General features: G+C 38.8%; 1 protein-coding gene across 8 annotated transcripts in view; it reads left to right on the forward strand.

The window, feature by feature from the left end:
• Positions 1-24230, forward strand: part of SDCCAG8 (SHH signaling and ciliogenesis regulator SDCCAG8) — a 152454-nt gene that overhangs the window by 94796 nt on the left and 33428 nt on the right. For 6 of the 8 annotated variants that reach the window (XM_045008476.1, XM_045008474.1, XM_045008480.1 and 3 more), the window contains exons 15-16: positions 1530-1638; positions 7674-7805. In XM_045008476.1, the coding sequence (XP_044864411.1) occupies positions 1530-1638; positions 7674-7805 (241 nt within the window). The remainder of the gene's footprint in view (positions 1-1529; positions 1639-7673; positions 7806-24230) is intronic. The other 2 variants (XM_045008481.1, XM_045008482.1) reach the window with 1 other exon arrangement.

The following is a 24230-nucleotide window of genomic DNA, read 5'->3' on the forward strand; positions in this document are numbered from 1 at the left end:
TCCTGATTCTGTACCTGTTGGGTATATGGAGGACTTCAAAGCCCAGTGTTTGCCAGTCTGATACCCCTCATGAACATAAAATTCCCAAGTTTAAGAAAAACTAACAAGTGTGAATTTGGCATTTATGGTAGTTTTGTCACAAAAGGCTTTGGTCCATTATCACCTTAGATAGCCTCTTTGTTGAGTTGCCTGCATGTCCATTGTGAATGAGACTGCTTGCTCATCCTACCAGAAAGAGGCAGTGTCATGGGATCTCACCCCCACTTTGAGCTTTTGGGTTCAAAGATGGGGACCCGCATGTATTCTTCCCCCACCCTAACCCTTAGGGTAGGTCTCCCTTGCGCTGCCACCAGTCAGGTTAAAGTGTCTGACACACTGCCTGTCCCCCAAGCTTCCCCTGGGGAACCCAGATTCAAACCACAGAGGAGGAACCTTCCCCCTCCCCTCTCTCCAGCCTGCTCTGAAGAGAGATACCTGGATTCAAACGCCTTGAATCTCTACACACAGGGAAGCAGCCCACTTCCCCCCTCCCTCTCCTCCTTCCAGAGATTTTCCCGGGGAAGCACAGATCAAATCACAGAGGGGGAAAGATTTCTTTCCTTCCCTCTCCCTTCCCTGCTTTCTCTGCTTGGAGACAACCCTTGTCTCCACAGAGTGGCGCCTAGCTTCCTTCCCCTGAATCCACAGGTAAGGAACTTAACCAAGTCCTGAACTTAAAAGAGTTTATTAAAAGAATAAAAAAAAGAAGAGAAAAAATACACAATCTCTATGAATCCAAGATAGACATTCATAGGGTCTAATCTTATTAATCCCTGGAGAAATTTCTCCCTTTTCCTCAGTACAAACAATACAGGCAAAATTACGAATAATCAATACAAACACACAGAATTGCAGACATAGGATTCTTATATGAAATTACCCAGTACTTCTAATACTCACTAGCTTGAATAGCAGAAATTAGTTCAGAGAGATGAGCAGACTTGGTTAAGCGTCTGGTCTGGTGTAGGTCCAGACGGCTAAGAACTCAGAACAAAGCACACAGAGACCCAAGTTCCCGCTCTCTGGGATTTTCAAATTCTCTTCCCTGATTGGTCCTTTGGTCAGGTGTTTCACCAGGTCTGGGTTAACCCTTTACAGGTAGAACTTAACCCTTAACTAACTACTTATGACAGGCAGTAAGGACAACTGTTCAAAGGTCTGGTAGTGTGAGGTGATGCTCAACTCCATTTATGATCTCAAGAGAAGTAGAAGGTGCTCTGTACCTTGCAAGATTATGCCCTAATGATGAATTGCAGGAAAGGTTAAGATAAATGTTTGTGGATGTCTGAGGGAAGAAGTGGCTTACATTTTTCCCATTCAGAAATTCTTAAAATTACCCATTCTTTGGTAAATTGTGATTAGATCATTATCTCATATTCAAATGCCTGGAATTTAAACCATATTTTTAAAAAAGTGTGTGGGGGGGATAAGAATATTTTAAATCTTTGTATCAAGTCTTAATTTTATAAATATAAAAATATAATTTCTAGTGAATGAACTGGATTCTTTGCTGACCTCCCAGAATACATTCATAGCAAAATTAAAGGAGGAATGTTGTATGTTGGCAAGGAAGCTGGAACATATAACAGAAAAAAACAGGTAGGTGTCATTTTGCTACTTAGAAGTGAGCTACTGTATTTATTTATATTTATTATTCTCTTCTAAAACTTGTCATCCACACCTATTCCAAATCTGTTATGGCATCTGCAACTTGAGAAACCAAGATGGGATTTTGCCCAGGGTATTTCTAATTTTATTCTTTTCAAATGGTGTTTCCATTTAAATTACTTGGACTATTCAGATCTGAGAAATCATATATTATACTCTTCTTAGGATTAGTATTCTTCAAATAAAAAGTAGTAAATTAACTGTCAAATTGCCACAATTCTAATGTTGTTTGAAATTATGCTAAAAATAATTAATAAATATTCAGTTAAATATCTTCATGTCACATGAAGAAGCTGAATTCTGTTGCATATCTGGGATTAAATGACATTTTTTTTTAAATAAGCCATTTAGTTGACAGTAGCACACACTAGGTAGTGGTTCTGGATTTTCATCACATCTTCCCTCTCAGCAAACTCTTGTGAAAATTGTTGCTCAGTAAGTGTCTGATTCCATAGCCTCCATTCATGTGGCATTCCCATTGAAGTAAATGGTAGTTCTACATGTGGCACAACTAAACAATTAGACTCCAAAGTAGTTGAGTAAAAGTAGGAGTTTAGAGTTGCACTAGTCATATACAGTATAGTGTTATGTCCTGTTCATAGTTAGCTCTTAGGCTAGAAGAAGGTTATCCTGCAAAGAATTGGGCTACTTTGTGGTTCTAGCACTGAGATTCTGTGTTCATATGTGAGATTAATCAAATAAACCATTTGATTTTGTATTCCGAAAGAGTGAAACTCACCTCTTTGCAGAGTCTCCCCACAAGCCTATCCACCATTAAATCTTACTTGCAAGACAAAGTGGGTATTGAGTGGAGCATAGACTTCATTCATACTCTCCATATGGGGTGAATTTCATCCAAAGTAAATTTGGAAAGCAAAACATTTGGAGAAGGGATTAAAAATGGAGGGAATGTAAAATGGGTAATTTTAAAAAGAAACTCCCGTGTTGAAAATGTCATGCTGGTTCCTCAGGAGGCAAAGAAGTAGCACTTTTACCAATCAATCTGCCTTTCAGGTTGTCCAACATTGTAAGAGTAACATAAGAAGACTCACAAAATAGGAAGAATTCAGAGAGCTGGTGAAGCTTGAAGCCATAATTGGCTGCAGGCAAAGTAATAATTTAAAATAATTGAATTAAGATTTATTCCACCTGTTCATATAACATATAAGGGCTTCCAACACACACACAAACCTTGTCAAGTAACATATGAAGGGTGAGTGCAAAGAATGAAAATATATACTTTTTTTATTTAAATTATTCTCAATAATTCCCTAGTCCCCTCATTTTAGCCAATATTGGCTGACTAACTTCTTGGAAGTGTCAAGGATGTGAAAGAGGACTGGGTAGCACCTTTTTCTGTCCCTAAAGAAGGGTATTTTGTGCATAGGGAGCACAAAGCATGAAGATAGTTGTGAGAAGTGGACATATGGTGGGTTGAGGCTGACGACATTGGAATGGAGGGAATGGGGGTTTGACTCAGTCCAGAAAGAAGAATGGATCAGTTGGGAGAGGCAGAATTGTCAAGGGCTTTGAAGATAAGAGGAGGAAGACTGAAATAAAGATGGTGGAAAATGGGAAGCTATTAGAAGATTTGGTGAGACGTGGTTAGAATTGCAGACAAGAAAGATGATCTTAGCAGCTGTAATTTGAATGACCAGAGGCAGTAATGTCAGCGCACCCAGAGTGCCATTGGCTTTCACATCCTCTCAACTCGAAGTAATTTTGTTATCTCATGATCACTGTGTGTGCAGCTACAATTCCAGGAGTCAATGGAGAGGGCATTTTCTTTTAAAATAGAATTCTCTTACAGATTTCATAATATGGTGTCAATATATTATTATTATTCAAAACAGATTCTGATCATATAGTTTATTCAGTGTGTCTTATTTGTCTGACATAGTGGCCAAACCATAGGTTTCAGTTACTGCCAAAATCCTGGATTGTGCACAGCACATTAGAGTGTCTAGTCTAGTGATTAGAGCAGAGGTCTGGGACCAGAACATATGATTTCTCTTCCTAGATATGTTGTTTGCCATGCTACTTGGGAACCTCTGTGACTCAGTTTCCCCATTGGTAAAATGTGGATAATACTTAACAGGAGTCCTATGATGCTATATTAATTAATGTGTGTAAAAACACTTAAGCTTTTGCAATAAGAGATCCAATAGAAGTATAGATTTATATAAGATATTTGGTGCACATTTAGAAGAAGCAGACTGTTTAAGTTTTACCAATGCATTTGTACATGAAATGTGTTACCTCCAGCTGTGTATCTACCTTGCTACACTTCATACATGGTTCCTGTACGATATCTGTAATACTTTTTTGTTAGGTAAAACCTTTTATTGCGAGCTAACCCCTACCTAGGGCTAGATAGATCTCAGGACAGAATACTGAACAAGATTATACACCCCTCAGGCTGCATAGAAGAAAAATAGTATATATTAAGGTACTATATAAACGCACAAGTGTAAAAAAAATCTAAATATAATCCTTTTGGGGGGTTTTTGTGTTGTTTGGTTCATTTTTTTTCTCAGATTGTTACTGTCTGAGTTCCTAGACTTGTGGAATGATGCTTAACACTGGCCATTGTGTATTTGTGATTTGCGTTTTGTAATTAAGGGGAACAATGGGAGTCCATTGGGTCTCATTATATATAATGGTTGGTTTAATTTGTTTCACTTCTATCTTGTTAATTGTAAATTGATCATTAAGATTTGAATTCTAATCTGTCACCAGGGTTGTGAGTATTGAAGCTAGAGCAATGATCCTGGTTTTAATCACTGATGATGAGAAACAAATTTTACAGTTTTGGTACATATTGCAGTTCATATATTTTAACACTGTATTTTATGGTGTTATAAATATTGTTAAATGACTTTTAGTGTAGTTTTACTGTTTGGACTATAATGTATAAATTATATTACTGTTTTGGCAACAGTAGGTGTCCAACTGTGTGAGTTTAATTGAAGTAAAGAACATACACCCGGTTGAACTATTTTTCTGCATGTTTGGTTGATCTGTTTAGAGACTGCACTCGTTATACTCAACACCAGGAGTAGCTTGCCCAAGCTAGTGGTACCAGGATGTGAAATCTGTCTGCAAAACCCAATCATTAAGATGATATGCTATCCACTTAAAGAAGAATTATCCCAATCCCAATTATGTCAATAAAAATTTTACTTTCTAGCATTTGTCATTGTAATACTATAAAATTGACTGGTTTTCTGAGAAGCAAGAATAGACACTGCTGCATAAAACAGCTAAGCTCTGATTCTGTGCAGTGGCTCCAAGAAATACAATGCAGAGAAGACAGTGTAGAAGGAAGTGGGGGGGGAAAAGAAATTTTACCAAATCCAAGTGTTTAAAAAAAATCATGAATCAGACCTCAAAAAAATGGAGTAACTTAAAAATCATGTTTAAAAAAATTGAATATTTATTTGCTTCTGGGTTTTGAATTTTAGGGTGCCCTTAGGTTATGTTCTCAAAACTGTCACAGCAGTTTGGGATTAAAAACTAGCCTTTGTTTTAAATGAAGGCTGAGATTCTCACATAATCACACAAATCTTGGCGCTCTAGGAAAAACACCAAATATCTAGGGACTTGAGATAAAATTGTGGGAGTTGGCAGCATTGCAAGGTGGTGTATTATAAGCCATCTTTCTGCTGTCCAAATTCTGGCCTTCTGCAGAGGTTGGTGCAGCCAGTGATGTAAATTAAGGTAACTATGAGCTGCTCAGACTTAACAGCGGCCTCCTGAAGGCTGTATCATAACCCAGAATCCCCAAAGTGCTATGTGCTACAGTGTTGCCGCCTCACCTTTCCAACACACTTCTCTTCCATTCCCAGCACATGAGGGTTTATGAGGAGAGCAGAGAAGAACCAGTTACACTGGCCCTATGCTGCTTTCGCCCCCATTCTACTGCAGTGTTTTTTATGTCTCATATGCCACCAGAGCAGCACATGGGTACCGCAATTGGAAGAGAATCTCTCCCCTAGAATTCAGTCATTCCACTAGGGCAATGTCTCTCAATTTTTCCAGACTACTGTACCCCTTTCAGGAGTCTGATTTTTGTCTTGCGTACCCCAAGTTTCACCTCTTAAAAACTACTTGCTTACAAAATCAGACATAAAAATACAAAAGTGTCAAGCACACTATTACTGAAAAATTGCTTACTTTCTCATTTTTACCATATAATTGTAAAATAAATCAGTTACAATATAAATATGGTACTTGCATTTCAGTGTATAGAGCAGTATAAACAAGTCATTGCCTGTGATAATTTGCACTTACATAATGACTTTTCTGCCTAAATGACTCAAGACACTTAATATATCTTCATTTATTAAGTCTTAAAGTGCCTTGTGAGGTACTAAGTTGTATTATCCCTCCAAACTGAGATGTTGAAAGATGAAATTATTCTGTCATGTAGAGTGAATAAAATGTGATCGTTGCTATTCATCTTCTGAGAAATATACTCTGAAACTCAACATAGCAGTTTTAGCTTATTAATAACATTAATACTACTTTGCTCTTATAACAGTACCTTTTACTCCAAGGTCTTAAAGTGCTTTATAAACCATTCAGTAATTAATCTGAAACACTCTGTGAGGTGGGTTGCTGATATTATTTATTTGTATTTCTGTAGCACCTATGAGAGTTCTAGTCGTGCACTGGACCCATTGTGCCAGGAGCTGCACAAACACAGAACAAAAAACAGTCCCTGCCCCTAAGAGGCTACAGTCAGAATGAACAGTTGATGGCAATAAACATCACATTAGTTCGATTATATTTTATTTTTGGTGGATTTAGTTAGGAATGATAAGCTAAAGGAAAGGGAGAGGGGATGTTGAAGGGAAAAGCAATGAGGAGGACAGGGAAGGGGAGAAGAGGAGTGACACTATGATGAAGATACTGAAGAAGGGGGAGATAGAAGGAGAAGGTTGGAGCAGCCAATCAGTACAGGGCAGAGAAAGTCCAGTCAGAACTGTAGAAAGTTCTCTGAATGGCCAAAGGATCCCACTTTGGCTTCTTCTGTCCCTATGGGCTGGAGTTTCTGTCTGGCTCCTCTCTGCAGTCTTCTCTCAAGCCCACATGATGGTGGGAAGGGGAGACACCACCTTGGGCCTAGTGCTCCCACAGTTGGGGAGTCTTCCTTGTCCATTGTTATTCCCTTTTACATATTAGGAAACTCAAATAAATGATTTGTCCAAAGCTGCTGAAGGAGTCTGTGTCAGAACCAGGATTAGAACTGAAGAGCACCTGGTTTCCAGTTCTGTACTTTATCTAGCACATAGACCCAGAGGACTAGGTTCACAAAAGGACTTACGTGACTGTCCGATATTTACGTACCAATGACATTCACAAAATTGCTTAGCTGCCATTTAACCCGGGAGGCACCTAAAGTCCCCAACGCATCCAAGTTTCTGCTGGTAGGCATGCACAAAGCCACCCAAGTCCTCATTCCACCCCATAGCTAATGAGCTGCTCAAAGACCTCTCTCGTGCCTAAACCCTGCCAGGATTGTCAAACTAGGCATTCCATCACCTATCTTGCTCTCAGGTCCTATCTATTGGGCGCATGTAAATCTGATTCAACTCCATTGACCTCATTTGACACCAAAAATGGCCAGTTGTCTTTAAAATCAGTCCTTAGTCTGATTGTCCACACCAAGCTAGGGGAATTGTGATCTTGCATAAGTGGGTTTTTACATATCTAGAAGTGAGAGGCTGCTCTTATTGTAACTGGGTTACCAGAAAGTGGCATACCACAGTGTCATGTCTCCAGATGCTAGGAAGTGGCTTGCTAAGTTAAAATGAACATATGTTTTTTTCTGTAGGTTCTAATAAGAGCCTATTTACACATGCATGTAAAGAAGTCTTATAAAGGTTGAGACTACATAGTAATGGCCCAGTATAGGATGAAATCTGACAACATCCATCACCACTGTGTTTTTACTACTTTAGGTCTGAAGTCAGCCAGCTTAGTCAAGAAAATGAGTATGTTCATGATAGACTGGAGAAGATGCAGAAAAGAAATGATGAATTGGAAGAACAGTGTATCCAGCATGGGAGAATGCATGAGAGAATGAAGCTGAGGTAGGAAGTTCTGTTAATCCATCTATATGTGGTATACTATGCAGTACCTGTTGTGTTGTATAAACAAGAAAAAAGCTTTAGTCTTTATTTTATGAAAATGACCAAAACCTCACAGATCATCCTTTTTGTTCTTTTGCTTGTGCTGTTTTGGATAAATAGCAGGAAAGCATGTTCAGTTTCCACGGTTCCCTGAAGAATTTAGACCTAATTGATTTAGCATATGTGTTGTAGGCTGTTTCTGCTGTTTGGGCTCTCTCAAATGAATTGTCATAAGAACAGTCATACTGGGTCACACCAGTGGTCCATCTAGCGCAGTATCACATATTTCAATGATGGCCAGTGCCATCTCACTGAAGTAGTGCCACATCCCTTAGTCATGTGGGCTGAGAATGAGGAAGGGTAGAAGCTTTTGGGAGAATAGCCAGCCCTCAAGAGTAGCAGAGACTTCCCTAGCAACATGGGAGTGGGAGCAGCTGCAGTGGGGTTGGTATGAGGCTCTTTCTGGACATTGGTGATAACAGCATTCTGCGTGCAAGAGACTCCCATCCACTTTGTGCTGGGCAAGCAGCATTTAATGGCCATAAACTGGCCAAAAACAGCTGGTGGAGAATTTTGCCTGCATGGAGGAGCTCAGCCAATGATTCCATCACCAGCCTCCTCGTGCTCCTTCCACCCTGGGTTCTCGGTGTAATAGGAAGGAGGGGATGCTGGGAGGGAGTTTGGGCAGGACGATGAGGAAAGGGGCATAGCAGAGTATAGCTCTGGTACACCAAATCCTCCACTCTGGAGGGACTTCAAGCCAGTAATGTAAGTTAGGGCTGCACAGGAGGCAGCTCTACATTATGCTGGAACTGGACAGTCCTGAATCAGGGAGCGAGCTGCAACCAGCTCTCTACAACTCCCAACTCCATTTCAACAGAGTTTGGATGGACCAGCATATCAAGGCCTATGTGTTACGCAGGGTGTTCTGTCTGGTCATTGTTTGCCCCACCCCCCTCCTACCGCTCTCTAACAGAGTTTCTCTCCTGCCGGGCTCTGTCTCCCTTCCCTCCATTCTTCCTGTTCCTTCCTTTTTTGCTTGCTTTCTCCCAGTAACTCATCCTGCTCCTGCCATCTCACTTCTGCCCCCATAGTTAAACTTCAAAGGAAAAAAAAAGAAATTCTGAAAATCTCAGATTGTGCACCTAATCTGTGAAACCACATGATTTAATTGTTACCCTCATCCTCTCTCTCCCTGACTCTTCCTTGGTTCCTTGCATTAGTTGTTTTATATTAGATTCCAGCCTTGGGGAACAGGGAGCATGTCAGCCTATATATTTGTACAGTGCCTAGCACAATGAAGCTCTAATCTCAGTTGAGCCTTCGGGTACTACCACAGTAAGTATAAGTAAGGAAAAAAATCTGGCTTTTTTATTATTGGAAGTTGACAACTGTTATGTTGCATTTTAATTGGTAAAATGGATTTTCATCTATAAAATATTGGTTTAGGTAGCTGATGTGGGGTAAGTAAAAGTGAAGGCCTTTCAGGTTATAAATTGGCTGCTAGTATAACAGCACCTGAAATACTCTGCTTATGGAGCACACATTCACAGTGTAATCCATGCTACTATAGGAATTCCAGCCTCACCTCTGCTTTTAGAAAACGTATGTATTGTCTCTTTATACTGGAATAAGGACGGGAGATATTACATATGGTTTAATTAGGCTGTTGTATCACAATGCACAATTACTGACACCTTCCCCCCACTCCAGTGATTCCCCATGAATTTGGCCACCTCCCAATTCACATACCTCCTAGCCTTGTTGACCCCAGGCCATTGGGAGTGCTTCACAGTTCCCTGCCACACCCTGCATGTGCATATCCTACCATAAAATTTTGACGTGTAAAAAAAGTTCCAGGATCAGCCCCATTTCCCTCTTAACTCTAAGCATTAAGGCTACCCCTTTACACATTCCTAAATCATTTCCCCCACGTTGCACCACAATCATATCTGGTGCCCACTGATAAGCCCCCACAGTATACAGAAGTGGCATCAGCTGGTCCCATAATATGCCCCTCCTTCTGTGCTAGCTCAGGACTGCTTCATCACTAAGCCCCAGCTGCGAACACTCAGACAGCCTGGATGCCCATCCATAAACAATGCTGTGCCCACAGATCCATGCCACTGTCGGCGTGGCCTGTATTCCTGCATCTGGAATAACAATGCAAAATGAACAACAAAAAATTCCCTACCTGGGGTCTCATGTACACTCTGTATGCTTCTGAATGCCAATGCCTGAATTACCCTAGAACCCATACCCAGCTGTGCTGCTGCTGTTGTAGTCTAAATCCTGAATGAGTGGGAACCAAATTCCTGGGCCGGAAGCCCCAGCCTTATCAGTCACCATAACAAACTGGTATGTTGTGAGAGGACTCTAGTCACCTTGCATAAAGAAGGGCCCATCGAAAACATCTGTATTTTTTCTTTTTTTCTAGCTTAGTACCCAGGCCACTCTGCTTCATTATTATTACTAGCTTGAATTTCAGATCTGTCTTTTGTCAGCTGTTAGGGCAACATTTAATAGAATGAAACAGAGATCATGAAGAAGTTGTTCATCCTTTTCTATACAATCACAGCAATTTTATGCACTAAAAATTAATCAAAGCATTACAACAGAACAGAAAATTGGTCTGAGAGGAACGTGGTCATGCTGCAGGCAGTGCCTTAACGTCTGCTATTGCTTTTAATGATGGAGAGCACTAAAACCAGTGCAGTAACTGTTTTTCCTAAATTTAATATTTTATAATGTATAAATATGGCATAGATCATCATCTAACTGGGCCATAGTCAAGAGATTTTTACCAGCATATTAAAGGGGAAAGCGATGAATGCTTTGGTTTTATAGTTGATCTAATTCTGTATTTATTTAAACTCCAGGAAGTTAATAGAATGTTATCAGAAACAGCTTAAAAATCACAGTAAGGTTGTTTTACAACTTCCACAATGAAGAACAGTAGTAGATTTCAATATCAGCTAAGCTAATGTATTAAGTTTGTTCCCAAAGGTCATGAACTTGACTATGAATTGTTCATGTACACTAAGTACAAAAGCAAGTCACTGTTTTCTAGCATATGCATTTGATGCTCTCCTCCCAAAACCAAAAATCGTAGTGAGGTTTTTAGTCTGCTATTCTAGATCTCTGCAGCCTGCTGCTGCCTTACCCAGGCTATTCTTCATTTTTTTTTTTAACTTAACAGTAATGGAGTTTGCTGCATTGTTCAGCCTATTTCTCAAATTATAGAGATTTCATGAAAGTGGTATACAGAATGATTACTCCTCTGCACAGCAATGCGTTTCTTCTTTGTATGCAGCCACAAATAACACTTTTTGCTGCTGTATCACACAGTAAGCTTGCTTCTAATTTGCTATATGCTGTTACTCCAAGGTCTCTTTAGGCATTACTGCTTTCCAGGTTTCTCACTTTTATTGAATATAGTCCAGTTTATTTTCCATTTATTGATCCTCTTGTTTGGTTCTTCAGCAAGTTTTCACACTCAGAATTAATTCAGATTGATTTTAACTTTCCATGAGTCAAATGTTTTATAAAATTGAGACAGGCTATCTGTGTTTCAGTCCTTTCGTATACTAATTTTGTAATTCTGTCAAAACCAGAAGTCGGTGTTCTTCATAAACACTACGTATTGTTCATAATTGTGTTGCCCTCTAGATGTTTATAGAGTCTTCTCCTTCTATATTATAGTTAAACCTGCTGGATGGTAACTGCAATGATCATCATCCTTTACTTCTTTGGATATTAATACCACATTTTCTCTTCTTTGCTCCTCTGGTCTTTCACCAGATGTCTATGATATTTCACAAATACTGAGTGAATCAATAATTTGTTGTCACAGATGAGAGATGTTCTACAAATACACTTTTGCATTTATATTGTAATGAAATATGGTATTTATAGTGAGGAAAAAAGGTAACTCTTGTTTGTCATCACTTCGCTTTTTGCTTTGGACAGGGGCAATAACCTATTTTATAGTCCTTTCTGAGTTTTCCATGAAACAGTAGTTAGAGTAAGACCTTATTAATTGATCAGTCAACTTGCTTTGAAGCAGCAGCTTGGAAATGTTTGTGTCAATGAAATAGACAAGATAACACTTTCCCCTATTATTTCTATCTTTCTCTATAGAAAATATGCTGTTTATTAACATCTGTTCTGATGATATGGAGTGTTTTTAAGAACAAGGTTATTTTATATTTAAATTACAATAATTAAAGTTGTTTTTGAGTCACTTCTTTGAATATAATGTAAATATTCATCCCTTTCAGTTTTGTTTCCTCAATGAAATGTGTCATTAAAAGAAAGTAGATGTCCGTCTGAATGATAGATGGTTGACACCTGCTATTGAAATGGAATTGAGCTGAGAAATTTGCAATTTGTGAGAGTGAAGGAGAGATGTTATGATTCTCTCTGAAGCTTAAATGGGCTGTACAGTTGTTGTTGTTTGTTATCCAACAGTCCATGATGCCCTCCATGGCTTGTCCTCCCTTCTTTCTTTTACCTGCCTTCTTTTTACATCAGCTTGTTCTTTATTATCTTCTTGTTCCCACGTGCTTTTAATTTTAAGATGGATTTTTGAGGGTGAGTAAATTAGTTCAGAAGCATTGTCTGAATTGTGGCATTTGATCAAGATGACAGTGTCATTGCTCTGTCACTGGAGATGTGGGGTCAACTTTACTTGGTAACTTTACAATTCTGAACCTCAGAGAAATGTCACTTTGAACACAGTTCTGCAAAGAACGTGTTAGTATCATTTCAATTTTTAAATATAATTTTGTCATTAAAGTCTGCATTTTGCCATTCTGCAGAAAATGACTCTTAATAGTAAAAAGTATTTTTTTTCTCGCAAAGAGGAAAAAAAATATTACAATGCCAGTTATAAATAAAGGCAACCAGCAAAGGAATATAAGATCAAATATAGCAAAAATAAAACCTAAACCAAAACACTACCACCTTCCTTTCCCCCCAAAATAAATAAATTAAAAAATTCTACAGGATATTAAATCTGGTTGCCATTTTTAGGTTCACCTGAAATGTTGGCTCGTGGTGTCTATTGCCTATGCTTTCAGTACCAATTTTAAAGTACTCTGCACACAGTTCTCCCTGTTGTAGTGATGGGATCTGTACTAGTTGGTGACAGGGGGGAGTTGAGGGTGACTTGCTTTAGGTGTATTAATGATTGAACTTATTAATTTGTAATGAATATACAACCATACTATCATAGGCAAGGATTTCTTCAGCTCTCTTAAGCTTTAATTGATTTTGATCTAGTCTGGTGTATTTAGCACTTGTTACTTATCACTCTACTTTTCTAATACACTCCCCTTCCTAACCATTAGAATGATTTTGGTTAATGTAAGGGTTTGAGCATAGTTCATCTCTTCAGGCAGCATCAACTCTCTGACCTTTCTCCATTGGAATGGCCATTGGCTGTAAAAGGAAGCATGTTACTTAGAGTAGGTAGCTCTTCTTCCAAACCTTGGCCTGCACCCTTCTTCTTAGAGCCTAGATGGAGTGTGGAGTTACAGCAAACGGGGAAAGATGTCTACATGTAGTCTGAGAGCACCTCTCTTAACCATGTCCTTTCTTTGCATGAGCCTGCCAGGCCCTACTCCATAGATGGAGTATATGGACCATAGTTTATAAAGTGCATGTGGATCCTTGAAGTTATTTTATATTACCAATAAATTATTGATTTGGAGGCTTGTAAATATATTTTTTTCAATGATTGTTTAGAATACTGTAAATGAGGATATGGATGTTCTGTACAATAATAGTCTGAAAATCAGAGAGAGCATTTTTGCTGGCAAAATAGTCAATATTTTATTATAATTTCCTCCAGTTGCTTAGAATCTCTTAAAAGGCTAGTCTATTGTGATGAGGGTTGGCTTGCATGTTTTGGTATGTGATCTTTTATTATTTTCTGGTTGCTTGAAATGTCCTCTGCTATGAGGAACGTACCAGGCAAATAGTAGTTTGTTCACATTTGTACCTGCCGAACAGGATTTTACACTCCAACACTGTGCAATCTGTGTAGTCTATTTTTATATCTAATATAAATATTCTAAATAATTTATATATTATGTGTGAGCATGTATACACACATGCACAAATTGTGTAGAGCATTTATATAGATTGGCTTTTTACACCTATTTCAACTATGTTTCTGGTAGCTGAAAAGAAAGAGCCTACGGGATTGGCAGTTTGGGGCAGATGTGTTTCTATTCCTCGGGCATCAGTGGTTGTAAGTTAACTATAAAAATGTTATAACCATCTGTGTAACAAGACAGCAGAGATCTGCTCTTGCCTGTTACTATAAATAAGAAGGAGATTTGTTTGACTTCATAGACATTGGATTTATAAAGATTATACGTGTCAAATCATAACTATGTGCCATGCTGCTAGGATGTGTCTGCAGCCAACTACCTGGGGTGGTCTTCCCTTCAGACATTCCAGTGAAGCGCACAACAACTGCTTAGAGATGTCTGTATAGCACAATATGTGATGAATTATGTGTGTATTCTTCCTATGAGGAAATGCCTGATTTTCACGGATAGCCTTATCTGCAAGAATAGAGTTAAAATGGACCTTTAAATGGGTCACTTAGAGAGTAAATCAAAATGCACTAAAATTGTCTCAAGTTCTCTCCCTGCCCCCACTCCCAAAAAAGTAATCCTAAGATATTTCCTTTTAAAAATGTGTTGTGTTGTGCTTTTAAGCGATATGGTCTGGATATATAATATTTGGGGGGCGGGGAGAGAAGTTAATTTCAGACCTATGTCACAATATTTGATTTACTAGGACTACTACCTCCCTATCAGGGCCGGCTCTAACATTTTTGCCGCCCCAAGCGAACACAAAGAGCGTCGCCCAAGTCCCCCGAGTGTCGCGTCGCCCAAGTCCCCCGTCCCCTCCAGGCACCGCACTGCGTGGCCCAAGTCCCCACCCCCCCCAAGCACCGTGTTGCCCGAAGCCCGCCCCCGCCGAGCGCTGCGCCGCCCAAGTCCCCACCCCCCCAGCACGGCGCCACGCCTCCCAAGCCCCGCCTCCCCCCAGCGCCGCCCGGCCGAACCAAAAAAAAACAAAAACAAACCCCGAGTGCCGCCCTGTCCCAAGGTGCCGCCCCAAGCACGTGCTTGGTAGGCTGGTGTCTGGAGTCGGCCCTGCTCCCTACTCAGAGAGATTTGAATTTCTGTGAATTTCTTCGGCAAACTTCTAGTAAAACAGTCAATTAAAAATCAAAATCCTTTCCTGATAATCAGGTCAATTAATTTACATTAAAAAGCCTACATTTTTATGTATGGTTTACATACTACTGCAAATAATTATCTGGGCGGCGGGGGGGGAGAGACATAGGAAAAGTGAAGTTATTAAAAGACCCTTTTTAATCCAATGTCCTTCATATTTTGAATATATTTTCCTCCTGATCCTTATTATAGATAGGTTAATGTTATTTTTTTAAGTGAGGAGAAAATGTTAATGTGACCTTCTATTTACTAGACATGTCTATCTTCAGACATCTGTAGGGAATAGGTAAGTGTAGAGTCAAATGTCCAGAAAAGTGAGTTTTGTTTTTTAATTAAAATGTGTTCATGTTTATAACAAAAGCAAACAAAGACAAATACATACATCTCTCTAATTTATCTGGTACTAAAGGTGTCTCAATATATAAAAATATAAGTGTTTTTTCTAAGCATCCATACTCATACCCAGATATCTGTATGGGGGGGGCTTCATGGCAGCCGGATTGCCACAACAGTTGGAGGTCAAGTTGTTCGTGTAGCCTTTCATTCAAGGAGTTTCTCTTTTTTGAAAAGCTTTGTGTCACTACATCCTGCATTGCAGTGTAGCCAAATGAGACTCTCATCTCTGTCCAGGATTTGGGGTTATCTCTATCACTTATACACTGCCATTAGAAAGACTTTCATTGTAGGTTGAGAAACACAACACTCCAGAGAAGTAATATTAGGAAATAATGAAAGGATGAGATTCTATACAGAAAACAAATCCTGTCAGAATCTGAAAATGTATTTGGCTTCTGTTTAATGTGCTTGGCTGTTTGCACACAGTACACATGGTCTGGAATAGAAACTGGATGTTTAAAATCTCTCCCTCCCTCTCACTCTCTAGCGAAGTATTTGTCTATTTGCTATTTATTTATTTATTTATTTATTTATATTTGTGCTTCCATGTTAAATATTTATCATTTATATCACATAACACACTGAATTTTCCCCACAAAATATTATCTAAAAAAAGTTTATTCTTCAACTACATGAACAGCAGATGTATAAAACAAAAAATAATTTTATTTGATACAGACCTGAAAGCATCTATAGTACGTGAAAGACAGAGTAATCGAGGAAAATATGTTCTACAATTCTGTGTAACTCAGTCCTTGCTTATCTTGACATGGTAATGGCAAATGGTTGGAGGGAAAGTATTGCATACAATGTCCATGTTGTGGGTTTTTCTGTTTGAATTTTCATTAGAGTATCTAGTGTACTGATTTATTTATTAATAGAATGTAAGACACCTAAAAGCATCAAATAATAATGTTTAACAGCCTTGCAAAATTCTACTTACCCATTCACCCAAAATGAGTGATTTCTTTTAAATATTTTTTTATCATCCCTGTAAAAGGCCATGGACTAGTTTTTTTTTGTGACAAGGCTGGTAAATGTCCATGACAGTATTGCAAGGCAGATTTATGAGAAGACATTACAGTTAATTTACACATAGGAAAAACATGTATATCCGTGCAGTCAGAATGTGTGACCCCTCTGCCCTTCAGCATCTGCGAGCACTCAGAAGCCAATACACTCTTTAAGGAAACAGTAGTTGGCCTCTCCTGTGAGTGTTTTCCCACCCCACCCCACCCCACTCCAATACTACTGAGGTACTCTGCCTGCCTTTGCACTCCACAAGCAAATCCCTCCAAAAACAGATATCTGGATACTTTACATTCATGTTCACCTCTTAACTGTGGCAGCAAAAGTCTTTAACTTGCAGATTGTCAACCAGGTTTTTGACTATCCAGAAACATAGCAAGCCCTGAAATAAGTGCTGTATTTAAGAGAGTGTAGTGCAAGCAACCAGGCTGTCCTTATCACTTTCTGCAACCAGCACAATTGTTGGTTAATATGGTTCTCAGTGCTAAACATTAATCTAATGTTGATGAAGGCCTTCCCCAGACTGTTCTTACTACAGAAATAGGGAAGGTGATGCTCTTGACAGCCCAAACAAGAGTCTGTTGTTTGGCATGCCAAGTCCTAGAAATGTGTGTCGCAAAACAGATTCCTCCAGAGGGGCTGGAGTAGACAGATATCACTAGAGATGCACTCAGAGCACTGCAATTCAGTCCTATTCAGTTGTACTAGGAAAAGCTCCCAGAGGTCTGTTCCATCGTAATGAGCTGTTTGTAGTGATGAGAATGGGGCCCCTTGTCATAGTATCAAACAGGTAAGAGTTGTGAACCACCATGTGAAAGACAGCATGCCTGCTAATTTCTGCCTAAGCCGTACCAACATCCTTTAACCACTGTGATCTTTTCTCTGAACCACTCAGCCTTGTCAGGGTGTTCAGTTCAGTGCTGAAAATGGTTAAATTAGTATTCATGGACCTCCATTTTGTTGTATGTATGGGAGAAGCATATGCCCAAGATGTTCAGCCAAGAAATGAATGGTCTGGATCAACATGTCATAGTAACCATATCCTAGCAGACCCATATAAATAAAATTGTATAAGTAATAGCAATAACAAAACAACTCATTCGCTTCAGGCACTGGCTAAAGGTCTCAAATGTACAAAGAAAATAGAGCAATCCAGGGGCACAGTCTTTTCAAAATAGATTGCCCTGGAAGGCAAACCCTCCCACCTCAAAGGTAGAGCATTCAACAATTTTGAGCAGGTTGGGGGGAGTATATGTTTTCTTCCATACATTTAAGAAAAAGAAAACCCACCTTCTTGATACTTTAGACTCCTGCTGATAATTGCTCATCTTAATTAATTAGCCTCTTAGAGTTGGTAGGGCTACTCCCACCTTTTCAAGATCTCTGTATGTGTATATATTTCTCCTTACTATATGTTCTATCTATTCTATGCATCCGATGAAGTGGACTGTAGCCCACGAAAGCTTATGCTCAAATAAATTTGTTAGTCTCTAAGGTGCCACAAGTACTCCTGTTCTTTCTAAAAAATTGAGCATTTAAGGCCTTGACTTAATTATAGTCACCTAATTTTCTTCATTCCATATTGTGATTGCATCTGTGTGTTTAAAGTTCAGTTTTCTGTGTTGTATTCCTCTAATATTTCAGAATATAAAATAAGATGTTTACAAATACCAACCAGAGGCTGATACTATGCAGCAGTTCAGTAGCAAATATCTACTTTGGGTATTTAACCATAATTGGGATCTGTGTTTGGCCTTACGTGAACTCACAATAGCAATAAAATCTAACTACCAATCCATTTGGCAAACTTCTTTAAGCAGTAGCAATTTTGCTTTTGCTGTTTTTCTACACCTCTTTGAGATTTTAGGCTCAGGCTGTTTAAACTTGCGGTTTTCCTGTAATGGAGAACTTAAAATGAGGGATAGACAAGTACCGCTAAAGCAGCCTTGCAAACTGTTGTGAAAATTTACCAGCTCAAAATCTATACATCTACCTGTTACCAAAATGATCATCATGAGGGGAGGGACCTGAAACTAATGATGATTTACTTTCCCAGCAACAAAGAAGTGAGTAGAATTTTGCAAGGCTGTTGGAAGAGTTTTTTTCTTTCTAATAATCATGATAGTTTGATTCTGCTGGGCTCAATACTGCTCCTATTGAATGTGATGGTAGCAGTTCTTGTTAATGATATCACTGTCCCCTTTTTTTAATTCTACTGTGCAGTTGGTTTCAACTAGATCTTGTGCCAGTGAGTTCCACAGGCAAGCTAATAGTGTGTTTTTATTTTGTTTTTTGAATGTTTTTATCATTTTTTAAGTTTGCGGCCTTTCAATTTAATTGAACATCCCATTGTTTTTGTATTATGAGATTGGGCAAACAGATGTGCCCAGACTGTCTTCTCTATATCATTCATATTATATCTTTTATCATGCCCCCTCTTGTTCATCTCTTTTCTAAAGTAAATCATCCCATTATTTTCAATCTCTCTCCATATGAAAGTCTTTCCGTGGCTCTAATTATTTTTGTCAGTCACCTCTGAATGTTCTCTAAAAAGAGCAATATTCATTTTAAAGCCTAAAGACTAATTAGAGTAGAGACCTACAATACATATGAGTTAATGTTGCTCTGATAAGACAATATCCTGACCCAAGGAGGAGATAGTGTAAGGGTGTGTTCTTTCAGACCTTATAGGAGAAGTCACACTGAAGCAAAGACTCCAGGAGGTACGTGCTAATGGCCAAATCATGAGAGATGTTAAGGATCTGCAATTCCTGTATACCCAAGGGAACACTGTAGATGCTCATTACCTTGCGTGATTTGGTGTTAAATTAAGGTAGGGATGGGAAATGTGGAAACAATGAGAGAGGCTAATGCATTAATCTAGATTTGTTCACTTAATTTTTGTTGTTGGAAAACAAAATAAGTGCATGTGTTTGGGGAAGGAACTGAGATTTGAAAAATGTGTCAGTTTTAAACTCAGATCAGATTGTAATCTCTGTTACCCCACTATAAATATACTCAAAGCCAGGCTACTGTGTATAGTTGCCTAGGTCCTGATCCTGAGCGGGGTTTAGTACTCTGAACTCAGTGGAAGTCAGGGGTACTGACCACCTCCAAGATCAGGCCAGTAGTTCCAACAAATAGTGACAGCCATTGTGTAGCTTAAACCTTAGTACAACATTTTAGTGTGTATGCATAGTAGCCATTTAATTAATAGCATTGTCATTTTTAAAGATTGTTTTTCAAACAGCCACAACTCCTCCACAGAGAGTACCAATTCTTGATGTTTTATGGTCACTTCACTGCTGATATAAACTGGTGTAACACTGTTGATAGTAACAATGCTGCACTCACCCATACCAGCATGAATTTAGCCTTTAAATATCAGCCTTTTAAAGTAACCCATATACAAAAATTCTTCTTTTTTTCCCCCTAAATATGGTTATTCTGGTTGGATAACTCAATGGTTGAATAATTTTTTTTCCAACTTTCAATAATAAACAAGTTCACCTATGGATTGATGCCAAGCATGGACAGCTCCACAGGATACATATTTGGAAACACATGAGCTAAAAAACAAAAAGAGGAGTCTAATTAAAATGGTCTTGTAACCTTAACTGTTGCTGCCATGAGAGCTATTGTTGTTTGCTGTACCATATTGCAAATGTATTAGTCAATTTACACAAATACCCATTCATTTAAATATGCATCACAACTGAGTTTTATAAATAAAATGCACAAGCGAGCTGAAATGAGGCATATGTATCACTGGGAAATGGCTTTAGAAGGCTGGACACAAATGGAATTTTCTCATTGGCTTTCTCAATGTCATCCCTATGTCAATAAAATCCAGAGAAAATGTGTTTTAAATTTTGCCCTCTTTAAATTTCCGTTTGTAATAGCAGTAATACACTTCAGGCAGTGCATTTCTGGGGGATTATTGCATTTCTCAGGTGGCTGAAGTCACTCACCCTTCAGCCTCATGCCTCACAACACACCCGAGGCGAGCAATAATCCCCAGCAAGGCACTGCTTGTCTTGTCTTATTGCTTAATTATTATACCTATTTAATGCTACTTAGAACATTGTCAGCTGTTGAGAAAAGGTAATTATCACTAGTCAAATGAAAAACACTTTTTTGGCTGCCTTACGGATACACATTTTACTGGTACCTTGATACATAATGAAGCCTGATAGCAAAACTTTTGCTTGTCTCTTCTTCAAGCCACAGCTGTTTCCCTGCTAAATTCATCCCATCTGTCTTCCCTTCCGTAAGGCTGTAGGCAGTATAGCATAAGTACAGAAGCAGTTCAGTGCTATTTTGGATAAACATAACTGAAATTTGAATCTTTGCCATTTGCAATGCACACATTTTGTTTTACTGCTGTAAAGAGAGCTGTCAAAATAAAAACTACATGGATAATTTACTGAAATACAGTTAAATGTAAGGATGATCAAAGGGAAAAAATAAAAATATACCTAGGGTCAATCTTACTCTCTAGATACACACTGAATCATTGACCTCTTGACACTGAGGAGTCCAGAGCTGCTGGCAGTGAGCACTGAAGAACTCTGAATTAGTGCACAGAATAGGGAAGTTAAAATCCCAGTGTCAAAAGGTTAGCAAATAACATGTAACCATGTGTGATGGCATCATATGTGATATCTGGCTCGCTATAGGACTTCACTTTCTTTTCTCTAAATGGGTTGACTCAATGAATTTCACTGTAGCTCAGTACTTAAGATCAAAATTTCAGAATGTCTCATTGCCACTGGAAATGGGAAGTGTCACAGTTCAGGTCAGCTGCTCTTGTATTCCCCCTCCATGGTCTAGCAAGGGCACCAACTCTAGGTTCCAAGCTCCTTAGCTATCATCTCTCTTGGCTGGAGAGACACATTTCTCTCCCTTCTGACCCCAGGGTACTTTCATGCTGAATAGTTCCTGTTTACATCATTATTCCCCAAAGGCCAGGCTGCCAAAGCAGGCCTGCTTCGCTTCTCTCCCAGACATAGAGAATGTAATTGTCAACAGTTATAACTTACTACACAGTTCTTTCAAAGCAATCACTTTTATTTTTAAGGTCAAAGCATTACAGAGAAAACACATTTAAAAACAATAAAAACTTAAATTCATGCTAATAAGTTTACCAGAGATCACCCCCTGACTCTAACAAGGGCTCTGGCTGGTGAATAGTTCTTCAGACCCTACCAAGACATTTTCCTGTGATCATAAGCTCATCATAGCTTCTGCTCAGAACCAGCCCCCAAGTCTTATGGGGTCTGAGTGGGTCAAAGGCCTTCCAACCCTTCCCTAAGGATGGGGACCTCTTTGCACTAGAGGTCCTGTCTGTTTGCTGTATCAGAAAGAAGGCCCTGAATCAGTTTTAACTCAGGATTTTTGGTTAAATAGCCTTTCTTTTTCTGTTGCTCCCTTGAGAATCCAGTTTGAACCAGTATATGTAAGATTTTCTCCAGATGGTAGTAGCTCTCTGGAGGTGTTTTACCTGAGTGAATTTGCCTAATCACCTCACAGTGGTCTTAGTTCCTGGAGAGCTGTGGTCCCCCCCCCTTGGAATTACATACAATCCCTCAATAGTAAATACACATTTGCATTTTTAATACCATTAACTCCTTAAATACTTAAACTTAATTCAGCAAGGTTTTTCCAGAATATTGTCTCATCTGTCACAGGAGGCACCACAACTGCCGATGCCAATGAAGTTAACCATCTCCATCTACCCATTCCTCTTATGTTTGCAGTTTACTAGTTGACACACAAGAATATTAGTTCATGCTTTACATTATATATTAAGTAACGTTTTGCACTCAGTTGTTTATCCTAAATTGGAAGGGGATGGTTTAGTGAGCTAAGGGTTGGGTTTGTCTGTATTTCCTACCACAGCTTCACATCCCAACGGGGTCTTTTCAGCACTTCATCCTTCTGATCTAGATAAATTAGGTACTATGCACTTCACAGCATGTAGGAGTCTTTCAGACACGACCATTAAAAACAATGTCTTGTCTATTCTACATAAATATTAAAGATCCCAGGATACTTTTTTAAGAGTAGGCGTTTAGCATCGTGTCCTGACTCTCTAGTTTCCCCTTCTTGCACAGTTGTGTAGTATGCTTCCTATCTCTGACATGGCTGTATTTCATTACTGTGTATCTAGTTTGTGAAGCATTTTTGGAGCTTTTATGAGGAAAGCTGAAGGAAACCTGGAGAACTTTTGTGTAGATAACCCTTACATTAACTTGATGTGTTATAAGGACAAGTTCATGTTCTCTGAACAGATTGTTGCTTCTAAAACAAAAAGGTAATGCTTCCAAACTCTACAATATGTTAAAAAAAAAAAAATTAAATGGACAAAAATAAATTTGACTTAACCCAGAAAATCCTTTCCTTGAAAATAAAATCAAAATCAATCTTTTTAGCTTTAGTGAATTAGTATGAAATGGTGCTGACGTGAAATTAATCCAAATGCAAAACCTGGGTGACAGAAAGTGCTGTTTGTAAGAATGCTGGGGGTGACTGACCACTAATAAAATTCAGTTACTAATCAGTGAAGTAGGGCGCAGAAGGGGGGGGGGGGAGGGGAACAGGATAAAGTCATGAGTTGCCTCCACATATGAAAGTATATTTTTCCTAGCTGTATTAAATGAAACATAAGTCCTTAGAAATATTACTGGAAAAGGCACCACTGTATGAAGACCTTACATGAAAAACACACAGTGGATCTCTTGTAAATATATATAGCAGTACTCTATAGCAACTACCTAAAATACTGGATTATCACTATTGTAAAATGTAATATTTTGCACCATTGTAGAGTACTGTAGTCTCTTTTTCATTTAATGAGAATTGGAATAAGATTTATGCAGTAACTATGCATGTAAAATAATAATTATAATTTTGATTAACAATATATGCACACACATAAGGATTATTTTGTTTTCAGGAGCCAGAATTTTAGCCCTTGCAGTCTTCCTGCAAGTAATGAACTCTCACACATTCCTGCATAGTACAGTGATCCTTCAGCTTGAAGAAAGCCTTTAACTTAAACCTATCAGAGTAAGCTTAGCAGGAGCCTCCCTTACCTCTCTGAGGACCAGTTGCTAGTGAGCAATATCAAACACATAAAACCAGTACATCACACACTTCAGCTTGCAAAAGCTTGTGAAGGCCTCAGCTTTGAAGGCCTGGTAGGTGTTGAAGGGAAAGCCTACAATGGGAGCTTTTGTCCAACTTGGGTTGTTTATTCTTTATTCGGTCAGCCAATTGGAGAAGGATGCTGCAGGTTGAAAGTGGATGCAGGTTAAACTGGGAAGAGGTTGTGGAATGGTAGCCAGGGCTCAAAGCCACATGTACAAGTTTAGTTGATATTTTTATCATCCTCAGCTCAGGCGTTTGTGATGTAGACTCACCCAGACAACTATGCGGCCATCCAAATGCTGCAGTGTAGAAGCCAGTTGCAAGCACCTTGATGAAGCATTTAAAAAAAAAAAGACACGGTCAGACTTGTAAGGCCTACAAGATTCAGGACTTGCCTTTTAAAAATAGTTTTATATTGGCTTGATTAGCTGGTTATATATACAACAACATAAAAATATTTACATTTAAAAGAAGAATGTTCAACATCTGAAAAGTGTTTGCGTCTACCGACTTTGCTCAATATTTCAGCATGCTGTGTACGCTTTTTCCT

Source organism: Mauremys mutica, chromosome 3 (assembly GCF_020497125.1).
Source record: "Mauremys mutica isolate MM-2020 ecotype Southern chromosome 3, ASM2049712v1, whole genome shotgun sequence".
Lineage (NCBI taxonomy): Eukaryota > Metazoa > Chordata > Testudines > Geoemydidae > Mauremys > Mauremys mutica.